General features: G+C 41.0%; 1 protein-coding gene across 1 annotated transcript in view; it reads right to left on the bottom strand.

Annotated features, from left to right (window-relative positions):
- nbeab (neurobeachin b) overlaps positions 1 to 21501 on the bottom strand; it is a 263722-nt gene that overhangs the window by 193343 nt on the left and 48878 nt on the right. Inside the window, exons 9-13 of the mRNA XM_086080779.1 lie at positions 16302 to 16499; positions 14411 to 14544; positions 10532 to 10640; positions 8768 to 8920; positions 7826 to 7994 (exon numbers count right to left, since the gene is read on the bottom strand). Of these exons, the coding sequence (XP_085936905.1) occupies positions 7826 to 7994; positions 8768 to 8920; positions 10532 to 10640; positions 14411 to 14544; positions 16302 to 16499 (763 nt within the window). The remainder of the gene's footprint in view (positions 1 to 7825; positions 7995 to 8767; positions 8921 to 10531; positions 10641 to 14410; positions 14545 to 16301; positions 16500 to 21501) is intronic.

Genomic DNA, 21501 nt, shown 5'->3' with positions numbered 1-21501 from the left:
AAATCAATTTCTTTGACACACTATAATTGTGCAACTTCCTTTTGGGCCAAACAAGACTATTAAATTAGTCATTTTAAAATAAAAAAAGGTGCAAATATATAAATTTAAACATCTCAAAATTAGTATTAATAATCTTTTATTTTTGTTTTTCAATGATGCCAAATTTTGTAATTGTGGCGTGTAATAATTGAAATTGTAATTGAACTCTGATTAATTACACAGCGCTAGTATATCATTTGTTTGCAAGCAGTACGCTAAAAGGAATTTCCAAAGGTGAAGACTTTTTATAGGTGTCAATATCAATGCGATTTGTCTCCATGTGCCCTGCGATTGGCTGGACGGAGAGTGTATGAAAATGCCAGCGTTGCATCGCAGGCAGCTTTTTGGCAGCCAGGTGGTAAAAAGCCAAGGTCGCTCGCACCTGCCCATCACAGCGGGCCAACGTGTCATTAAACTACTCGGGTGGCCAAATTGGGACGGCGGCACCATCCGCCTGCTGTGCATTGTTAGTTGCTTCAAGCAGAGAAAAATATTTCCATATTAATTATTCAAGCACCATTTCGGCATTTTCACCAATTTGGTAGTGAATTAAGACATGAATGCTAATGAAAATGTGAAAGCATTCGCATGAGGCGTTTGGTCATTTTGGAGGCGTGCGCTTGACTAAATGCCACTCGAGTGCGCTCATTAAGAAACCAGCAAAACTTTGCGTGATCCACTTCTGCCGTCATCTTTCACCTCCACAAAGTCAAATTAATTCCATTACTGGGAAGCTGCTCGGCCGGCCCAACATGGTGTTGACTACATACAAAGATACACACACACAATTTGATGTCTTGTAATATTGAAGTGGAGTTGAATTTGTAGTTTCAATTAGTTTATATTGCCATATTGGTTTAATTTGAGTTTTTTCTTGTAACAATGAAGAAGTAAAATATAATTTTTAAATAAAGCATAATAGCTTGAAAGTAGGGGTGTCAAGCGATCAAAATTTTTAATGGTAATTAATCGCAAATTTTATATCTGTTCTAAATGTACAAAAAAAAAATCCTAAGTTTTCATCCTCTTGTTAACATAAAAGTGGGGGGGGGTGTTAAACTAATAGAAATATGGCTGCATCTTTTGGTCATTGACAGAAAATTCATAATACATAAAAATGAGTTAAAATTCAAAAGATGTACTGTAGTGCAAAAAAAAAAAAAGTGTGATATTGATATGTATTTTTCTGCCACTAGATGGCATAGTTGCATTTGTAAGACATTGCATTTTTCTTTTCATATTAAGAGCGATCTAATCTTTAACATGAAGAAACTGCACATTTTTAAAATTGCAAAATACAACTTGACCGCAGTCTCCCAAAATGTATGCATTATTATTACATGTATTACTGCTAAATTTTGTGGTGTTAAAGGAACTTTACATTAACTCAAAATCAACACACAAATTTTGACACGCCTACTTGAAACAAAATTATTTTCACAATAAAAAAAAAAAAAAGTCAACAAATTTGTATTCAACTTAAAAAGAATGATTTATAACGTTAAGCGTGTTTTAATCTCATTTGAAACGTAAAAACATAATGTTCATTATCGTGCGTCGGGAGCCGCAAGCGGCTGCTGGACTAGAGTTTGGAAAAACGCCATCGGGCGATCGAGTGCCTCATGCACAACTCCACCTTGGCCATTCATACAGCGACAAAGCCAAGAGTCACGCAGCTCCAACAAACAGTAATCAATGACGAAGCTCCCCGAGGTCAAGGCTAACGGTTAAGTATCTTGACGGTGATTAATAGAGAGGAGGGGAAAAAGAAAGTCCGCGCGCCGAGACGAGACGAGAGCCTGACAAGGAAGAGCCGATAAGAGCGTTATTAGCGGCCGCCAATGCGTTGGGAGTTATTCACAAGCAATTATGTCCGACAACCGGGCGCGGCTCTTGTTTCTCCTCATGGCAGATGATACCTCGCGTCGCCCAAGGGCAGGCCGGGTTTATCGAAAAATGATTTATGCCCGTGTGATTAATGAAGTCATCTCCTTGGGTTCGTGACGGATGGTTAACCTGTCACGGCATGAACGGAAATCAAGACTCCGGCGGAGTTTTTGGGGCCTTTGACGGCGCTTGCAAAAATTGTACAGTGGAAGCACCACAATGAATTTGTTCTTTTGTCACCAGTGTTCATACAGCCACACACACACAAAAAAAAACAAAAAAACATCACAATTAAACGTCACCCATACTGTATGTCTATTGTTTCATTTTGATGAAAGAAAAAAGCACCATGCAAGGTTTGAAACTCGAAAAATAAGAGAAACACCTTCGACAGTTTACTTCCATCTGTCAGACGCAGCTAAGCTAAGCTAGTGTGAAGTGTGAAGCTAAGCTAGCTAGGTTAGCTTGATAGCTTAGCTCAAAATGACATTTCATCACGATCACATTTTGAAACCAAAATAATCCTTAACAAATCAAATTGCAACAATCCAAAGATCAATGCTTTTCAACGAGCGGAGAGCGGCCATTTCGCAGAGTTTTAAGAACGCCATTTTAAATTTTGCCGTAAACTCGGATTTGTCCATAGCTGGTTAAATGTAAACTAAACTTGATGTCAGGTATGCATTTAATTGACATTGTAGAGAGTGTAATCTTGAAACATTAACATAAAAAAAACCTGATCTTTTTTTAGCATACATAAACTCCACTTTCTCGTGAGTGCCCGTCCGCCATATTTGATGTGGCAGGGATCCAACAAACTAATGCAGATCAACTTGGCTCAACTTCCAAAAAGTGACAACCTACAAAGTGAATGACTTTCATTCATTCATTTACACACATGAATAGATTTGGGAAGCAAATTGGCAACAAAACAACATAAGGTGTTTTTAAATCTGACTACTACGATACCAAACTCTCACATTCAGTATCATCACAGTAAACGATGTCACACTCATACAAACATGCGTTCTTCTTAATCATTTAAGTGTTTACAATCAAACTTTACTCTTTACTCTTTATTTTTTAACTAATGTACGTTTTGATGTTATAAAATATGTTGTGAATGAGCAAGATTTTACGACTTGACCAGCGCTGGCAAATCCAGGTCCAGAAAGTAAAAAGCCTGCCACAGTTTGGCTTTAGCTGCTGATGCTAGCTAGGTAGCTAGTGTTAAGTTATTAACATTGTTTTTCAGTTTCAATTTATATTTTAGCCATTTTGGATTTAGTTATAGCTGTGGAGCTCAATGAATGGGATTGTCTATTGTATCTGTCTCACACTCCTGAGAAAATAAGGGAGTGTATGTGTCTGGTACCTGTCTCTGTCGGAAAGGGAGTCACAGGCTGATGTATGATTGTTTTTCTCTAATCTGATTTATAGCTATGGGAACTTGCAGAAGGGAGGAGAGAGGAATTCTCTTGTTTTTACTGAGTTGTAAACAAGTGTATTGTGGGCTGATGGGTGGAGACTTTTCACCCACTTTTCAATAAATGATGATGTGCCGGAGTGGACGACACACAACCTGATGGAACACGGCTTCAGTGTCGTCAGCCTTTTGTCATCAGAAGCTTCTGATAATTATTTACCTTTGCAAAGGGACTTCTTCACCAGGATCTCACCATTCAGTTAATTGAACACGCAAAGAGTACAATACTTAATATTGTCTACTCTAACACTAGCTATCTCCCTCGCAGGTAAACGAGCACCATGGGTGCTAAGCTAGCTAGCACCTGGCAGGGTTTTTACTTTCCGGACTCTGGATTTGCCACCTCTGGACTTGACTTGCTTGAAATTTGCCGGCGACTCGACTTGCTCTATTTGTTCTACTTGCCACTTGCACACACAGTATGGGACTTACAGTGCTTCATGTCAAATAATAATAATAATAATAATAATAATGCTGTTATTTCTCTTCATGACGTGTCCTCCTTGGGACTTTGGAGGTGTAAATATTGGAGGTGTCAAGCAGGGGCACGTTTGAAAAACCACCACAATCAGTCGTGTGCACCTTCCGCGTGGGTAATCCATCAGTTTGAGCATAATTTAAAGTGCGAGCCTTCAAGCGACATTAGCCCTCGGAGGCAGCAAAGTGGTGCGCGGAGACACAGAGCGAGCGAGCGAGCGAGCGAGCGAGGTGTCGTGACGAGCAAAACAGCTTTTCATTGCTCATTACCGAGCAAGGGGTGCGAGACAAAGGAAGTGGGCCATTGATTGAGATAGACTACGCCGTGGCTCAAAGGAACTAAAAGAGGCCGAAGCGTCTCTCGGCGAGGCCGCAGTGACTTTTGCACATAAACGCATGATCTACGGCTTTAATTTGAAAGCCCTCACTATTAAAAACCTGAGGCGGGCGGGGAGGCTGCTTCAACGTCCTCCGCGTGTCCCCATAATTGAACACTTCATTACCTGCGCCGCTTTCTCTTTATAAGCGCCTTTTTTGTTTGGTCATTTCTCAGTCGACATTGACGGAGCCGCCAAATCAAGCTGAGGATTAATGGCGCCAGGACCCCGCGCGCAAAAATGACCCCGCGCAGGAAGAAAGACATCCATTCTGAGATTCGTCTCCGCGCCCCAAACGTCGTCTTTTCCATCTTTTGTTTGAAACGCAGTCTGCGTCGCGGAGGCGTAATTGGGGAGCGCGCTGGGAGGAAAACCAATCAAGTGCAATAAGTCTTTGCGCGGGATCCATATGCCTTCCATCTGCTCGTACTGATCGAGACCGCTGCATAATGACAAGGTGCAGACTCATGCATTGTTTGCTTCCTAAAAAACAAGACAAACTACGCCGTCACACTTTCCTAAAAAGAAGAGATTTATCACATTGTAATGTATATTAAACAACTGCCAGTGTTGCCCTTGTATGCATCGTTCATTTCCTGGAAAGAAACTATTAACATCGCACTCGTCCAAAAAGAAAACATTTCTGCTGTTGTATATTATTAAATATAGATAAATAAATAAATGAATAAATAAATGAATAAATAAATGAATAAATAAATGAATAAATAAATGAATGAAATAAAACTAAAATAAAACTAAAATAAAACTAAAATAAAACTAAACTAAAACTAAAATAAAACTAAACTAAAACTAAAATAAAACTATATATATATATAATAAATCAAAACTATATATATATATAATAAATCAAAACTGTTGCTTTTCTGAATTCTGACTTTCCCTAAAAAAAATAAAAAATGTCTGCTTTTTCCTAAAAAGAAAAGTCAAAGTGTTGTATATTATTAACTAATTTGCTCCCTAAAACATATAAAAAAATTATATTTAGTCCCAAAAACATACTTATGCGATTTGTATGGGGTTTTTTTTACGCTAGAGCATACAGAAAGAAGGCTTTGATGCAGCCTCTGAACTGACCTGAAAGCAATGATAATGACAAAAAACGGCCAGCAGGTGACAGCAGAGCAAAAGAGATCAACCAGGGCCACGTTGCAAAAAGACAAACTATTTATGCTGCACTAACCTAAAGAAGAAGAAAGAAGACTTTAGATGGTAAGTAATATTAAATATGTTAATGTTGTTGTGTCGTTCATTTCTTTAAAAAAAAGAAAAAGTTGATGTAACACTTTCCAAAAATATACTAATTAAGCTGTTAAATATGATAAAATATTTAAATTTTTAGCCTAGATGTGACAGTTTTTACACACTCTGGTGGGTTTAATTACTTTGACATGTTTGGTACACTCTGAGGCTGGAGACACGGTGCAGGGACGTTGTCCTTTTGACAAATATGACACACTTACTACAATCCCGCAGGGAGACCAAAAAAACAAAAACAAAAATCAATGGAAAACAAGTAACCGCCTTTGCTCCCGGCTGTTTGACTGGATTTTGACTGATGTTGCAAGGCCCACAGAATATTGTGTTCTGTTGCTATAAAAACATGGAACCTACACCAAAAGAAAGATTAGAGTGTCTTCTTTCATCAGGAAATATTTTTTCCATTTTGCATTTTACTGCAGTACTTCAGAATGGGCAATAAAACGTGAGCTGCACACGCTAAATTGCACCTGAGGTCCTAAAAAGCTTGTTGAATTTTATGAGCTTCAATCGTGCACGTTTCCTTTTGTACAGCATGACAAAAGAATAAAGACATCATTTGTGAAGCTGTGAATGCGCAGTTAGCTGAACCCGGCTAACCCGAAGCTAAAAAGGTCACCGCCATTATTAGCAGGGAATTAATTTAAGGAATATAGGCCTCGACTCATCTGCTGCACGGCCTGTGGGAATCCATCTTGATCCCGGGATATCAGACGCTAATTTATTCTGACAAATTAGCCGTGAAGCGTGGCGCTAACAATGAAAAGAAATCACCTCTTGACGGCATGACAAGTGTTATGCTATCAGGATGAACGTTTTCACCGCCAGGGAGGAGATTACATCACAACAAGCTGTGGGATTTGGGGGGGGGGGGGGTAGTTCATGTGCGATAGGGCGCTAATAAAAAAGGAGAATGAGAATGAAGAATGAACATGACATTTCAAGGACACTTTCAACACACTGTTGATTGGCTTTGTGACCGACTTCAATCCCTTCACTGCCGCTGTTGAACTAACTCCAAAACGACAAGCTGCTTTAAAGTCATCCTTCAGGTCATATACACGGTGGTCCCAAATTGGAGACGTTTTGAGGACTGTCTTTGTCACTGCTGTTTTGGTTCGCAAACAGTCCAAATAGGCATACAATAATAGTGTCTATGAAGTGTGTTAATTTGGTATGGTGGATGGATGCTTATTAGCTTAGCATACTACCTTGTTAGATGGATAGATGGACGCTTGTGAGCTTAGCATGGTAGCTGGTGTATTGGATGGGTGAGTGGGTGGATGGTAGATGGCTTAGCATGCTAGATGGGTGATGGATGGATGGATGGCTGCTAGTTGGCTTGGCTTTATAGCTGGTTAGATGGAAGGATGGATGCTATTTAGCTTAGCATGCCGGCTTATTGGATGTATGGATGCTACTTGGCTTGGCATGATAGCTGATTAGATGGAAGTATGGATGCTCATTAGCTTAGCATACTACCTTGTTAGATGGATAGATGGACGCTTGTGAGCTTAGCATGGTAGCTGGTGTATTGGATGGGTGAGTGGGTGGATGGATGGTAGTTGACTTAGCATGCTAGATATGTGATGGATGGATGGATGGCTGCAAGTTGGCTTGGCTTTATAGCTGGTTAGATGGAAGGATGGATGCTATTTAGCTTAGCATGCTGGCTTATTGGATGTATGGATGCTACTTGGCTTGGCATGATAGCTGATTAGATGGAAGTATGGATGCTCATTAGCTTAGCATGCTAGCTGATTAAATGGATGGCTGGATGCTAGTTGGCTTAGCATGCTAGATGGGTGATGGATGGATGGATGGCTGCTAGTTGGCTTGGCTTTATAGCTGGTTAGATGGAAGGATGGATGCTATTTAGCTTAGCATGCTGGCTTATTGGATGTATGGATGCTACTTGGCTTGGCATGATAGCTGATTAGATGGAAGTATGGATGCTCATTAGCTTAGCATGCTAGCTGATTAAATGGATGGCTGGATGCTAGTTGGCTTAGCATGCTAGCTGGAAGGATGTATGCTATTTAGCTTAGCATGCTAGCTGATTGGATGGATGGATGAGAGTTGGCTTAGCGTGTTAGCTGGTTAGATTGAAGGATGGATGTATGGATGGATTCATGGATGGATGGATGATGGAAGTTACCTTAGCATACTAGCTGATTCATTGGATGAGTGAATGGATAGATGCTAGTCGGCTTAGCATACTAGGTGGCTAGATGGAGGTGTGTAGGCAGGTAGGTGGATGAGTAAGTAGGTGTGTTCTCACCGAGACCCTTTGGGCCGATACCACTGCTGTCTGCCGGGTTGACGGCCCAGTAGTAGTACTTGAGCGTGTTCATGAGCTGGAGCACTGTGCCGCCTCGCCGGATGGTGCTGTAGATGGTCGCCGTGCCGATGAATTCGGACGACAAGTACGTGTACAGGGACAGCTGGATCTGCGGCGGACGCAAACACACAAGAAATTAAAAGATGGACATAGAGCAGAGGTGGCAAATCCGGGTCCAGAAAGTAAAAACCCTGCCACAGTTTGGCTTTAGCCTCAGGTGCTAGCTCGCTGTGGCAGGGTTTTTAACTTCCTGGACCTGGATTTGCCACCTATGCTCCCTTGCAGGTAAACGAGCACCATAGGAGCTAGCTAGGGAGCTAGTGGAATTTTTGGCAAATACAAATATGGATGGATGGTTAAAAAAAAAATACAAATCTGTGAATTCATGGATAGCGAACCCCGAATAGGCAGACGTTTAACTTACAAGCCTTTAAAAAGCAAACATTCCAAAATACAACTCCTTTAGTTATTCCTTCCGTGGCAAGAGAAACTCCCCAAAACCATTTTTCTGGTGACTTGCTGCCATCATTTGACACGAGCCTGCGCCTCCGGCCACCGCAGGAGACGACGGCATGGCGCGTCCTGAGGGAAGGCGACGACGCCACTCTGGGTACCAATGGCGCTCAAAGTGCTCTAACCCACTTCATTACCTCAATGTTTGTCTCATTTTTCTGCCTCTTGCTCCGTCTGCTGCTGCTGCTCTACTTTGGAGGACTGTCGCAGGACAGCCTCCAGACAATTTCGTATTTATTTCCCCTTATATTTATTCATGGCGGGTTGCAGCAGCAGCAGCAGCTGCTTACTGGAGACAAGCCGTGTTTTCAACAGGGCTTGCGTGATAACTCCTTTTGGACCTACGCGAGTTAGCCCGCGCGGGCTCACCTTGGCAGGGGTGTGGATCCAGATGGCGGCGTTGAACAGGATGTGGTCGCAGAGCTGCTTCAGTAGCGGCGCGCCGTACGGCAGCCCGTCCAGATACTTGGCGAAGGAAAGGAACTGCTCCAGCACCGACCTGCTGATGTGCGCGCGGGACGACTGATGGGCGGGGACAAGTGAAGAAAGCCAGCAAGTGACATTAGTGCGGTTTCCATCCACCTATTTTTATTCAAATTTTCCAAGAAATGCGAAAACTGAATGGAAACGCTAGAAATTCGAAAAATAGCCCAAAATTTGCCAGAAAGTTTTTACGCTTAGAAGGGGTGGATTTTGAAGCGTATCAAAAAAAAAAAAGGAAAAAGCAAATTTTTGCAAATAACCGCTGGCATATTACGTCACACGTACGTTTGTAATCCCGAAGCAATTTCGGATGATAAAGTAAGGTATGTTTAGGGAGACGACGAAAGAAAAATCTTTTTGGAATTAAATAAAGAAGCAAATATTCATGTTATTTTAGATGGAAAGAAGCAAAGAAACGTGAAGTTTTTTTTTAAGAATTACAAAAGCAAACTCATACGACGGTGCAGTCGCTAGCTGGTCTTCTTTTAAATTACGGGTGGATAACATCTCTATGGTGTCATCGGCGGAGTCCCCTCTTAATATTCGAAAAAGAAGAACAGATAGAAACGGGCAGAAGTGGGCATTTCTGTTTTGCGCATTTTTAGTAAATTTGCTTAAAAAATTCAAAACAATTGGATGGAAACCCGACTATAGACAAGACAACCGGACTCTTCATAATGTTGTTAATTAACATGAAAGTGGACAAATATGGTTACCAAATACAAATGTGGGTGCATCTTTTAGTTTATTGATATAGTAATTAATTCATAAAGTTACTTAAAAAGATAAACTAAACAGATAAAAACAGTGAAACACTGAGTCATAGATTTGTGTTGAGGTATTTTTTTTGCTACTCGGTGGCATTAGTGTTTCATGTTGGACGTTGTTGACAGGAAACAGTATTTTTTTTTTTCCAAATTTAGAGCAATCGGTATTTGGAACATGAAGCGACTTGTTGTGGACTCCAGGCCGTTTTGTTCATTGGTTACAACTAGTGACGAGTCTCTACAAATCTTTTTTTTATTTTTTTATTTCAGTGACTCCTTTGCGCAACGTTGTATGTTAAATAACGCATTGCACAATCATATTTAATGTTTTGTAATGCCATCGAAGGCCTTGATTAGACAAAATCAATTGAATGATGTTTAATACTTTTTAAGGACTCACGGAAACTATTTTTTTGTTTTGAAGAAAGAAAACTAGAATTCGAACTCGAGTTCCTTGCAAGTGTGCGTCATTTTGGATCTGTGCAACGGCCGGAAACACGTCGTAGTAAGGCGTTGCAAAATACCGTAACTGCTCCAAAACGTTTGACTTTGCAGCGGAATGTTCACGTGCGCTCTGCTGACACCTGTTCTCTGCACTGCTGGGGATCCGGCAAAGGCGGGAAAAGAGATAAATGAGGATACGGGAGAAGCAAAAGGTGGCGGTTTAATCATATCTTGAACAGATGGAGTCATACGCCAGGGTGTGAAAGCAGCCAGTGGGTCGCAAGCCAGGAAGGGGGGGGGGGGGGTTGCGGGGGCACTTCCTTGGTGCCTGCGTGTTGTCAGCTGGCGAGGCGCGGAGTGACAAAGCGGTGTGATTTTTCAGGAAAGCATTCTGGGGGAGCCTGCAGACACAACGGCGTGAAAAAAACGTTTGTGTTACCTTTTCGAGCAGGTAGCCAATGACCAAAAAGCCCTTGCCGCCCAGCATCTGCTCTTGCATGGCAACGGAGCTCTTCAGCAACTCCACCAGAAAGGCCAGCAGGGTAGCACTGACAAAAGCCAGGAGACGTCACAATTACATCAGGCATCAAAATGCTTGTTTTCTTTTTTAGTAGTAGTGCAACGGTCACTTGTTTGCTTTCTAGTTAGGAAAGTGCACGCAGCACATTCAAATCGCCGGTCTTCTGTTGAAGGACATTTAACATTATGTTGTTGTTGTTTTTATTTGAAGATGAAAGTGCAAAAGCAACAGTTTGTTTTCTTTTTAGGAAAGGGCTGCACTTATTGTTTTCCTTAGAAGGTGCAAAATCCGTGGTTTGTTTTCTATCTAGAAATGTGCAAAATTGTGAGTGTGTTTTCTTTTTTAAGAAAATTCAACATTGCTTGCTTTCTGTTGTTGAAAGCACAAACATCAAAAACATGTTTTCTTTTTTGGAAAGTGCTAAATACATCGTCTTACATTGTAGAGAGTGCAACATCAACATTGCTGATTGATTTTTAGGAAATTGCTAAATCAATTGTTTGCTTTCTAGTAAGAAAAGTGTACACTGCACAATCACAATGTTAAAAATTTAACATTATGATTATTATTTTTTTTATTTAAGAATGAAAGTGCAAAAGCAACAGCTTGATTTCTTTTTAGGAAAGTGCAACACTAATTGTTTTCCTTTTTTTTTTTTCATCAAGATTTCTGATTGATTTGTATTAAACTGCAACATCAATTGTTTGTTTACTCTTTAGGAAAAGGCAACCTCAGTAGTTTGTCTCCTTTCAGAAAGTGCCACATATCATGTTTTAGTTTTCACAAAACACCAATTGTCTTGTGTGACATCTACTTGTGCAAAGTGCAAAATCAAATGTTAGGTTGTTGTTTTTTTTCGGAAAGTGCAACAACACTGTTTTCTTTTTTATCAGTTGTCTTAAAAAAAAGTGTCAATTGTTTGCAAAAGCCATTTTAAAAATGCAACATCAATTTCCTGTTCTCTTTTTACACAAATTTTGTAGAGTACATTTTACTCAAAAAAAAAAAATAGTATTTGGTCCCACTCTAAAGAGTAAAATGTACACATGGAAGAGAGTAAAATATTCAGAGTAAATTTTACTCAAAGTATTTTGTGTGCACGAGAGAATGTTTTTGGTCTCCTTTTGAATAGTAGCAAACAGTAGGCGTGGCATAGCTCAGGTGGTAGAGTGGCCATTGCCTAAGATGATGGTACTCACAAAATTTCCTTCTAAAATTTAATTTCTGAATTAAAAATAAATAAATAAACCTTACTAGTTTTTTGTCATGAGATAGGCCAATTCTCTTGTACTGAGTAAAATTGACTTTACTCTATTTATGGTGGGACCATATAGACTCTTTTTAGAGCAAAATATACTCTACAAAATTGACTGTATAGTACAAAATGAACAGCACATTCACCGTTAGCTTTAGGCATATGACAAGGGTTGGATGCAAGTGGAAATGATACATCGCTGTATGTATGGCACTTACAGTACGCTCTCAACTCCTTTGGAGAAACTAAACCCGTCATGAAAGACTCTATCAAGAAAACGAATGCCGTTCCTGGAAAGAGGCTTACGTTGGTCAAATGTGAGCGCTCTGGAGAAGGTCATCTTAAGGGCTTAATATGCGAGTACAACGCATGCGAGGAGGCACGAAAGGTCCGCTAAGGGGGGGCCCTTCTCCGTTGTTGCATTGAAGGCTCTTTGGCTGAGTGACAGCGGTGGCGAGCGGCGCTCCGTAATCGGCTTTGCCTGGCATCCTCCCGTGGCCTCCACTCAAGCACAACAATAACAAGGACACAATCGCGCCGGCGCAGGCCCGGCCCAGAGATGCGCTACACGCATACAAAGTCACAGCGCCGGAGTTTGCGCCACGGCGCTCGTGTACTATGGGCGTTGACACGGTTTGAAAAAAATATATATTTGACTTCATGGGGGGGGGGGGGGGGGGGGCTTTGTTTGAGCGCAGGATTATGCAAAGTTTCTCTGATAACATTTAGGTGTGAATACACAAACACAGTAAACTAGAAATATGTTTGTTTTGTTTTTTTCAGGGCCATTGCTTATACCAATTATTAGTAGTTATTTTATGTTATTTCTTTTCTGTGTTTGCCTGATCACCAATGACATTTCATGCAACTCAAGTTTCTCTGATTTTGCTACTTAAAGGCACAACACATGTTTGATGAAAATTTACATTTTTGTTTGAGTTTATAAATTACGGAAGAGTATTAGGGCCAGTGAAGAGAGAGAAAAAAAACGTTTGAATTCTCACTTTAATCTCGGAAGTCGGAATTTTGAGATTAAAGTGAGAATTCTCACTTTTATCTGACTTTAAAGTCAGAATTCTGACTTTAAAGTGAGACTTCTTAGAATAAAGTCAGAGTTCTCACTTTAAAGTCAGAATTCTGAGAATAAAGTGAGAATCATGTCAACCTTATTTTTCCTCTTTACTGGCTCTAATCTTCCATCAATAAATGACTGACAACAACACTAGCAAATTCCATATATTATCATTTAGAGCATTTATTATCATTTAGAGCATTTATTTACTACATTTATTTTTTTTTTTTTCTACAGCTGCATCTACAGCAGTGTGCAATGGAAAGACTCTCCAAATGTCAGCGCTGGGAGGACAGAGGGCAAAGATAAGAGACGACTTCAGAGGCCGAGAGTTTTGGCGGCGCAGGGCCTGCGCCGCCATAGCGAGCAGGCCACCGCTGTGGCTTTCTGGTCAAACTGTTGGCGTCGGCCCAGCGTGGAATCACATCAGAGCTCCGACGCCATCCAGAGCTCAGTGGGAGAGATTTGGAGCGGCCAGCTCACAAGGACGATGGTAGCTCGGCTAGCCGCATTAGCCAACCATCATAAATAAAAACGCGTGCAAAGTTGACCGAGAGCAGAACATCCAAAGGGCAAAAGACCAATTTGATGTTTGAAGTTATACAGTTATAATCTAAGTAATCCGTGTCGGCAAGCAGCTAGCTACGATGCTTTCAGCTACAAACAATTAGCCAGGTATTCCCAGGTGTCTGACATTCTTGAGTCATATGAAGGAATAACTCACCACAGTTAGCATTGAAATCCGCCGGTTTGCGGAGGACAGTTCGGCCTCAAGCAAATTCGAAGGATCGATTCCCGGGGCGGCGCTAGCATTGCAACATTGCTGTCAACTTAGCAACCTTGTCGCTAGATCTAGCCACAAAAAAAAAAAAAATAATAAAAATATATATATATATAATAATAATAATAATAATTAAAAAATAAAAATAAAAAAATAAAAAATATATATAAAAAATAAAAATAAAATAAAAAAAAAGATTTAGCCACTGTTATAAAACCCTCCTCTTTTGTTAGTTTGTGAGAACTGATGCCCAGCGTCAATTTGACCCGTCGGTTATGGAGGCGATGGGGGGGGGGGGGGGGGGATCTAAATGAAAAAATAACAGCTGTTTGTTCAGTCACTGCACTTACTACTTCAGAAAATATTTTGTGACGGGTCAATCTGACCCGCTACATATCTAAATGTGACTACTTTTGTAACGTTTCGCTAAAAACAAAATCATTGGTACGCTTGTATGCACATGCACAGAGATTTATTTAACCCGCTTCAAGGAAATTACGGCGTACAATGATTAAAAATTTAAAATGTTACATTGGGTCAATCTGACCCGCAACAAAACAGGAGGGTTAATAATAACTGCGAGCAACATTGTGTGGCGTTGCAGAGCCTTCAAGCAACTCTAATGCACCCCCCCCCCCCCCCCATAAAGCTTTGATGGTATTTTCACTTGTGGACGCAGCGCGTTCTCACCATACGGTTGTCTCCACTTGGCTTTCATTCAACTGATGGTAGTCCAGCTGAGCGAACAGCGGGAAGAGAACCTGGATGCCTCCGATGGAGTGGATGGCCCGGTGGATGGAGTGAGTCACTGTGGCTTTTACGTCCTGCGAAGATACATCACACAATCGTTTGTACTTTTCACCACGACGCCGGATTTCCGAGCTCCGATTGGCACCATTAAATAAATCAACTTCTGACATTTGACCAAGGCAGAGCGATGAAGAAAATTGGTTGAACGGCTTGAATGATGATGGATGAATTATCTACCATTGTAGTATAATTGTAAATGTTCTAAGTGTCCCAAAGACATATGTATACGTTTTTTTTAAGTTGTTTTAGACTAGAGCGTACAAAAGGCTTTGATGCAGCCTCTGAACTGAAGAGAAGAATTGGTAGTTATTACAAAAAACGGCCAGCAGGTGGAAGCAAAGTATAAGATATCAACCAGGGCCGTGTTGCAAAAAAACTCTCTTTCCCACGGTTTGAAACAGATTTGTGAATAATGAGGAAATTTAGCTAAATTCTCATGTTAATTGCAGCAAAACGGAAACAGATAGAAACTTCCATGTTTTTATAGCAATAGAACACAATATTCTGTGGGCCTTGCAAAATCAGTCAAAAGCCAGTAAAACAGCCAGGAGGCGAAGGGGGTTGCTTCAGTGAATAGCTGGGAGTGAATGAGTTCACTTTTAAATTTCTACATTTTTTTGACTGATTTGTGTTTCAACTTTAAACTGCTCACCTTATCCCTACTACTGCAATTTGTTTTAAAAATTGCCAAAAAGTTTTTGGGCTATTCTCCTCAAATTTCTACATTTTCGATAGATTCAAGCCGTTGCAACTATAAACTGTTCAATCTTATCCGTAATTCAGGATTTCTACATATTCACCTCCAGTTTCCACAACGGGTCCAAGCCATTCTAACTTCAACACGTTCAGCTCATTGTATATAATTTCATGTCATCCAACCATTCCACAATTTTTCATTCAGCCTCTCAGCCTTCACATGCAATTTCTCCAAAAATCGTGCTATCTATTTTTATTCATCCCCTCCAGTCCCGCATTTTTTCAGTTGGGCCAAATGTATTTATTTTTGTGCTGTTTTTGACTTTTTCCCCACATAAGAACAACATGGAAATGTTTTGGAGGGTTATCTCGTTTTTTTTTATTTGTTATCGTGGACGCCAGGATAACATGGCTGCAACATGTTGTAAATTTACCAAGCTTATATACACAACATTATTAACATGAACATCATGCAAATCAACTTGCGATTGTGATTGGTTAGCTCGGATCCAATCATGAACCAGAAGTGTTGACATCATCCAAATGATGTGTTTTATTGGTTGACACACAAACGTAGTATTTATTTAAATCGTGTGTGTATCTGATATTGTTTATTGCGTACATATTAATTTATTGCAATTGTACGAAAGAGAATTAGAAAAAAAAACGGTTTGGCAGGATTCTAACTTTATTCTCACAAATCTGTCAGAATTCTGACTTTGAAGTGAGAATTCTGACTTTATTGTCAGAATTCTGACTTCAAAATCTCAGAGTTCTCACTTTAAAGTCAGAATTGTGAAAATAAAGTCAGAATCCTGCCAACCTTTTTTTTTCTCTTCACTGGCCCGAATCCCTTTTGTTTGCTAGGAAAACAATGATAAAAGGGAGGAGCTTGAAAAAAATCATCGTATATTAAATCACAAAGGTAATATTGAGGGGGTAAAAGGGCAGTTGGATTATTTGGCAAAATTGTTCAGCCCGGGAGTCGTAAAGAAAGCAAAAAAAAAGAGGAAGTCCCCTGGCGTCAATCGTTTCCAAACGTTATGAAAAGGCCCCGCAGACATTTGCGACCGACCTGAAGCATAAGCGCATGCGGCGAGTGCACAAAGATGGAGTTGTTCTCCTTGGGCGAAGACTCCAGACAGAGCTGCGCATCGGTGGCCTTGGCGTTGTACGCCAGGGCGATGGCGCCGGCCAGCTTGCCGTCATACAAGACTTGCTTGTGATGCTCGGCGAGGTGGATGTCGCTCTCCGACTTGAACTTGAACGTGCTCTGGGGGGAGAAACGAAAAGCAAACAAGGGTGAAATTAAAATATGGGGAGAGAGACAGATGAGGGTTTTGGGATCTGCGCTTTTCATTACATGCTCGCGTTCATGGGGGCGTGATTTCATTGGAAATGCACGCTTGTATGTGACAGAATTTACCCAACAGACATCCTCGTGTGTAGCGACTCATCAACCCTTTGACAAATTGGAAAAATAGGATACAATTTCCGGCACATGTTTGAAATCTTTAATACTTTGGCAAGCAAACAAAATACGGGCATTTATTTTCTAATATAGCTGCAAGCAATGATGAAGGGGCACTCGCACCTACTTTTTAATGGCAAATAATCAAAATGGTCATTAAACTTTTGACGCCATACCAAATTGAATGACCATCTGTCTAGGATATTTGCTATTTGGGCAAATTCCCTAAACGATGTCATAGAGCTCTCGGGCAGTGAGGTGGGGCCTGGTCACGTGACGTTCACAATGCGAGCCCGAGGGTACTCTGACATCAAAAGGAGGTATGATAAACAAAATGGCAGCCAAGCTTGTTAATAGACCAAATTAAATTTTTTATCTTGAGGCACCGCTGTACTTTTATTACTTTAGGGGAGCCATACTTCGGCCTAAACACAATAAACAGCAAATACAAAGGATAGGTTAAAAAAAATAAAACTTTTTAAATGGGAGAATTTGCAAATGCCAAAACTGAAAATATGCATGTGTTAAGTGTACATTCATAGGTTGGACTCATGAACCATATTTAATTGTCCTGTTTCGGTTCTGTGGGGTTTGGCTTTTTGTTTGTTATGGATGTTCTTGTTGTTTTGGTCTGCGGTTGGTGTTTTTTGTCTTGTGTTGCCGGTTTCTTCCCTTGTCTCGTTATGTCTAACCACATCCAGCTGTGTGTGTGTGTGTCTTCTCTTCCCCAGGTGTGTCTCATTAGTGTTGGTGAATTCAGGCCCCGTCCACTCGAAAGCCAGTTTCAACGTCTCCTCACGAGTTTCTTACCGTTTAAGCCGTTCGTCCACACAATGGCGCAGTTACGGAGCTTGAAACCGATCACTTTTGAAAGCGGGCTCCAGAGTGGAAAGATTTCAAAACGCGCCTGTTACTCTTCCGTTTGGACACCTTATGCAGGATACGCCTCCAGTGATGACATAATGGTCAGCAGATTGATGACGTATGCGCCAATTTGCGCAAAATATTGTGCTTCTTTATTCCCACGTTCAACACGCCGTGTTGTACTTGAACCTCCCGCTATTGTCACTTCTCCTGTGTTCGTCTTTTTCATGTCGTTTCGATACATGCAAAGCTATGTTTGTTCTGTATATTGCAATAAAGTTAGAAAAAAAAGTGTTTGTCTTCTTCGCTGATTCTTCTTCTACGCTTTCCGTACTTTCTGTGGCTGCGCTACAGCGCCACTCCAGACTTGGCATCTACATGACAACCGTTAAACGTCCTCAGCGTCGTCTTTTGGACACACGCGAGTCTTGAAATGCTTCCGTGTGGACGAGATTTGTTTGAGGAACCGAGCCGGCTTTGCTTCCGTCCGGACGGGGCCTTAGTCTGTTGTGTTTGTCCAGTCGGTGTGGGTGCGTTGCCTATATTATGTGCGGAAGTTAGTCCATCAAGTCTTCGTCACAGCCAAGACGTCTTTGTCACTGCCACAGCCAAGTCATCGTCACAGCTAACCAAGTCGTCACCGCTAATCAAGTCATCGTCGTCGCGGCTGACCAAGTCGTCCTCGTCAAAGCTAAGTAGCCATTGTCACCGCCAAGTAGCCTTCGTCACTGCCACAGCCAAGTCATCATCACAGCTAACCAAGTCGTCACAGCTAACCAAGTCGTCGCCACAGCTAACCAAGTCGTCCTCGTCAAAGCTAAGTGGCCATTGTCACCGCCAAGTAGCCTTCGTCACTGCCACAGCCAAGTCATCATCACAGCTAACCAAGTAGTCACAGCTAACCAAGTCGTCGTCACAGCTAACCAAGTCGTCCTCGTCAAAGCTAAGTGGCCATTGTCACCGCCAAGTAGCCTTCGTCACTGCCACAGCCAAGTCATCATCGCAGCTAACCAAGTCGTCATCGTCACAGCCAAGAAGCCATAGCCCCAGCCAAGTCCAATCACATCCTGTCCAGTCAAAGGCGACCAGTCTAATCACGTCCTATACAGTCATGGCGACCAGTCTACTCGTATCCCTTCCAGTCATGGCGACCAGTTTACTCACATCCTGTCCAGTCATGTTTGTCTGCTCACCTTTCTGTCTGTCTGCTATGGTTAATAAAATTTGTATTTGCTATCCTATTTGACAAATAAATCTTTTTTTTTTTTTTTTTTTTTTTGTAGCAGAAACAAATCTCATTTGAGTCTATTTTTCTGATAACACACTTGACAAGCTAAACAGCCCATGAACATAAAAACGGCTGATCCGCAACAAAAATGCCCATTAGGAACTAATTGAGTTCATCAGTACAATCGTTTCCCAGCTGCTGAAACCACCGCAAAAACTGAACGGAGCACAAGCTGGAGTGTTGAACCGCGTTCAACCTTGTCTTCCAGTCCGCTGATAAAAGAGCATAAAAAAAAAGAAGCATTGTGCTCATCTGCTGTGATCAAGATGGAATAGAAGGCGGCACGCGGCGCATCGCGGAGTCTCTCTCATCCTTTCAAACATCTCGGCTCGCAGGGACGACACGAGGACACGAGCGACGAGCTCCGGCAGCCTGCGCCGACACGCCGTCCCTCTGTGAAAATAATGATCTCATAAGCTGAAGCTGAAAAACACCCACAGGCATTGGAGCAGTCAGTCCAGTGGCCATAGAGTCGTAAAGTAAATAAATAAATAAATAAATAAATAAATACGACTCCGGAGCGAGAGTGGGTTGGGCCACTTTGTGTCCTGTTGCCAGAGGCCATCATGGATTGTCGAGGTCTCTACGTGTGAGATGGTCCTAAGCATGTCTTGGGTTTTATATATATATATATATATATATAAAAAACCAAGACATGCTTAGGGCCGCCCCCTCATTTATTTGAAGAACATTTTGACCTGACAGAGCATCTGGAGGATTAACTAAAATGTGAGAGCAGAGCATTTTTTTCTATATATTATTATTATATTTCTATATATTAATTTTTGTATTTATTTCAACATTTATTTTTTATATTTATTAAATTATTTTGAAATCTCGGTTTTTTTTGTTTGTTTTTTACTTTTATTTATTTATTTATTTACGGATGTATATTTTGGGGGGTTTATTTTTATTCACTCATAAATTTTAGATTTATATTGTGTATATAGATTTTTATTTTCACTTTTATTCATTTATTTATTTATTTAGTCAAGTCATTTATTTGTAATTTGGGCAGTTTTGGTCCTTCACAGCTCGACCGGTCTGTTCTTTACCACAACAGAGTGACATAGAGTCCGCAAAGTTCCATGTGAGAAATCCAAATGTTTCTTACCCCCAAATTTGGAATATGTACCCTTACAACTGTACTATTAACCAATCATGATAATTTATTGGAGAAGAACCCCAACAGAATCTTGACCTGATGTCGTAAAAATAAAGCTCCAAAATGGCATTCCTGAATAGACGATGTGTCGAGATCCTTTTTTGTTCTGGGATTTCAGAAATGTTTGCACGCGCAGAACCCATCAATTCTTTCAGTCCCTTCTCATTTTGCCAGCTACGCAGACGCCGCATTTAAAGATGCAAAATCAGACATCTCCAATTTGAGAGATCCAATTTGCGTGTGCTACATTCATTTCTCTGAACATGCAAAATGAGCTGTGAGGAAATGTTGCCCGTTTGGCACACGCAATCCAAGACGTGCCCGTTTATAAGAGATCGCCTTCCACATCTGTTTGTATGAGTTCCAGTTTTTTTTCCATTTCTTTTCTGACCAAGTGATCATCTTTTTCGACAGGATCCATCGCACACGTAGAGACGATCAGCCATCCACTCAACGATCAGTGAGTCTGCGGTGGGCGGCGGTGACATAAAACAAAGACGGAAATAGCCCTCGAGTGTGTCGCCAGACGATCTGGAATGTAATGCTTCTTAATTGTTTTGACGAGCCAATGTAATGCGCAATAACAAACGTCTCCCAACTTCAAAATCACCCGTTCCAACCTTGAAAGAGAAAACGTACAATCGGACGTAAGCATGAGATCATTTGATGATTTTTTTGGTTTTCTTTGAATCCAATCAGAATGTCCGTTAATATTCTTGGTCCTGTGTGCGCAATCTATACACATTTTGTCCGCAGGCCCCCATTTTCAGAGCCGTCTTGCGAAGCCTTACGCTGCTAAAAATAGCTCCGATGATAGACGACAGCGAGCTGCTGTCGGTGTCAATGCGACGTCCCTTGATATGATCTCCGTGTGACTGAGAAGCTTTCAAGTCACAGAGACGTCGGTGGACAGGAGAAACTGTTGCGTTATGCAGAAGAAGAAGAAGACGGGCCGAGGAACTGTGTTGATGTGATGGGAGGAGATTCATTTCAATGGGGCATAGCTTGGACTACTTGGAAAGAAAAAAGAAAAAAAAACACCATCGCCAATAAAAAAATAAAAAATCAACCGTCGCCATTTTGTGCCTGTTGCGAGTGGACGTTCATTTTAGGCATAGACCGATTATCGGTGCCGATATTTAGCATTTTGACAAATATCGGCTGAAGGTCGATAAAGCTGGAATCTTACAGAGATGCTTGCGAACGTAGCGAGTTTAGGGATTTGTAAGATGTTCACAGTTTTTACTTACTTTCAAACTGATTCAGACCATTTTTTTACTGTCTGCGAAGATCTTTTAAAAGCTTTTATGAACCCTGACGAAAAGCCCAAGTTAGCCACATTTGCATTTGGCTCGGTGAGATACAGGAAACTTTTCATTTGTGTATTTATTTAAATTTTCACTTTATAAAAAAAGTATGCTGACACTGAGAACTCCCTACATCTTTTATGAAAAAAAAAAGAAAAATAAATAATGTTGAAATTTGGA

The sequence above is a fragment of the Leptonotus elevatus genome, chromosome 7 (genome assembly GCF_054856555.1).
Source record: "Leptonotus elevatus isolate MCC_2025b chromosome 7, RoL_Lele_1.0, whole genome shotgun sequence".
NCBI classification, from domain to species: domain Eukaryota; kingdom Metazoa; phylum Chordata; class Actinopteri; order Syngnathiformes; family Syngnathidae; genus Leptonotus; species Leptonotus elevatus.
This window is presented reverse-complemented; position numbering and strand designations above follow the sequence as displayed.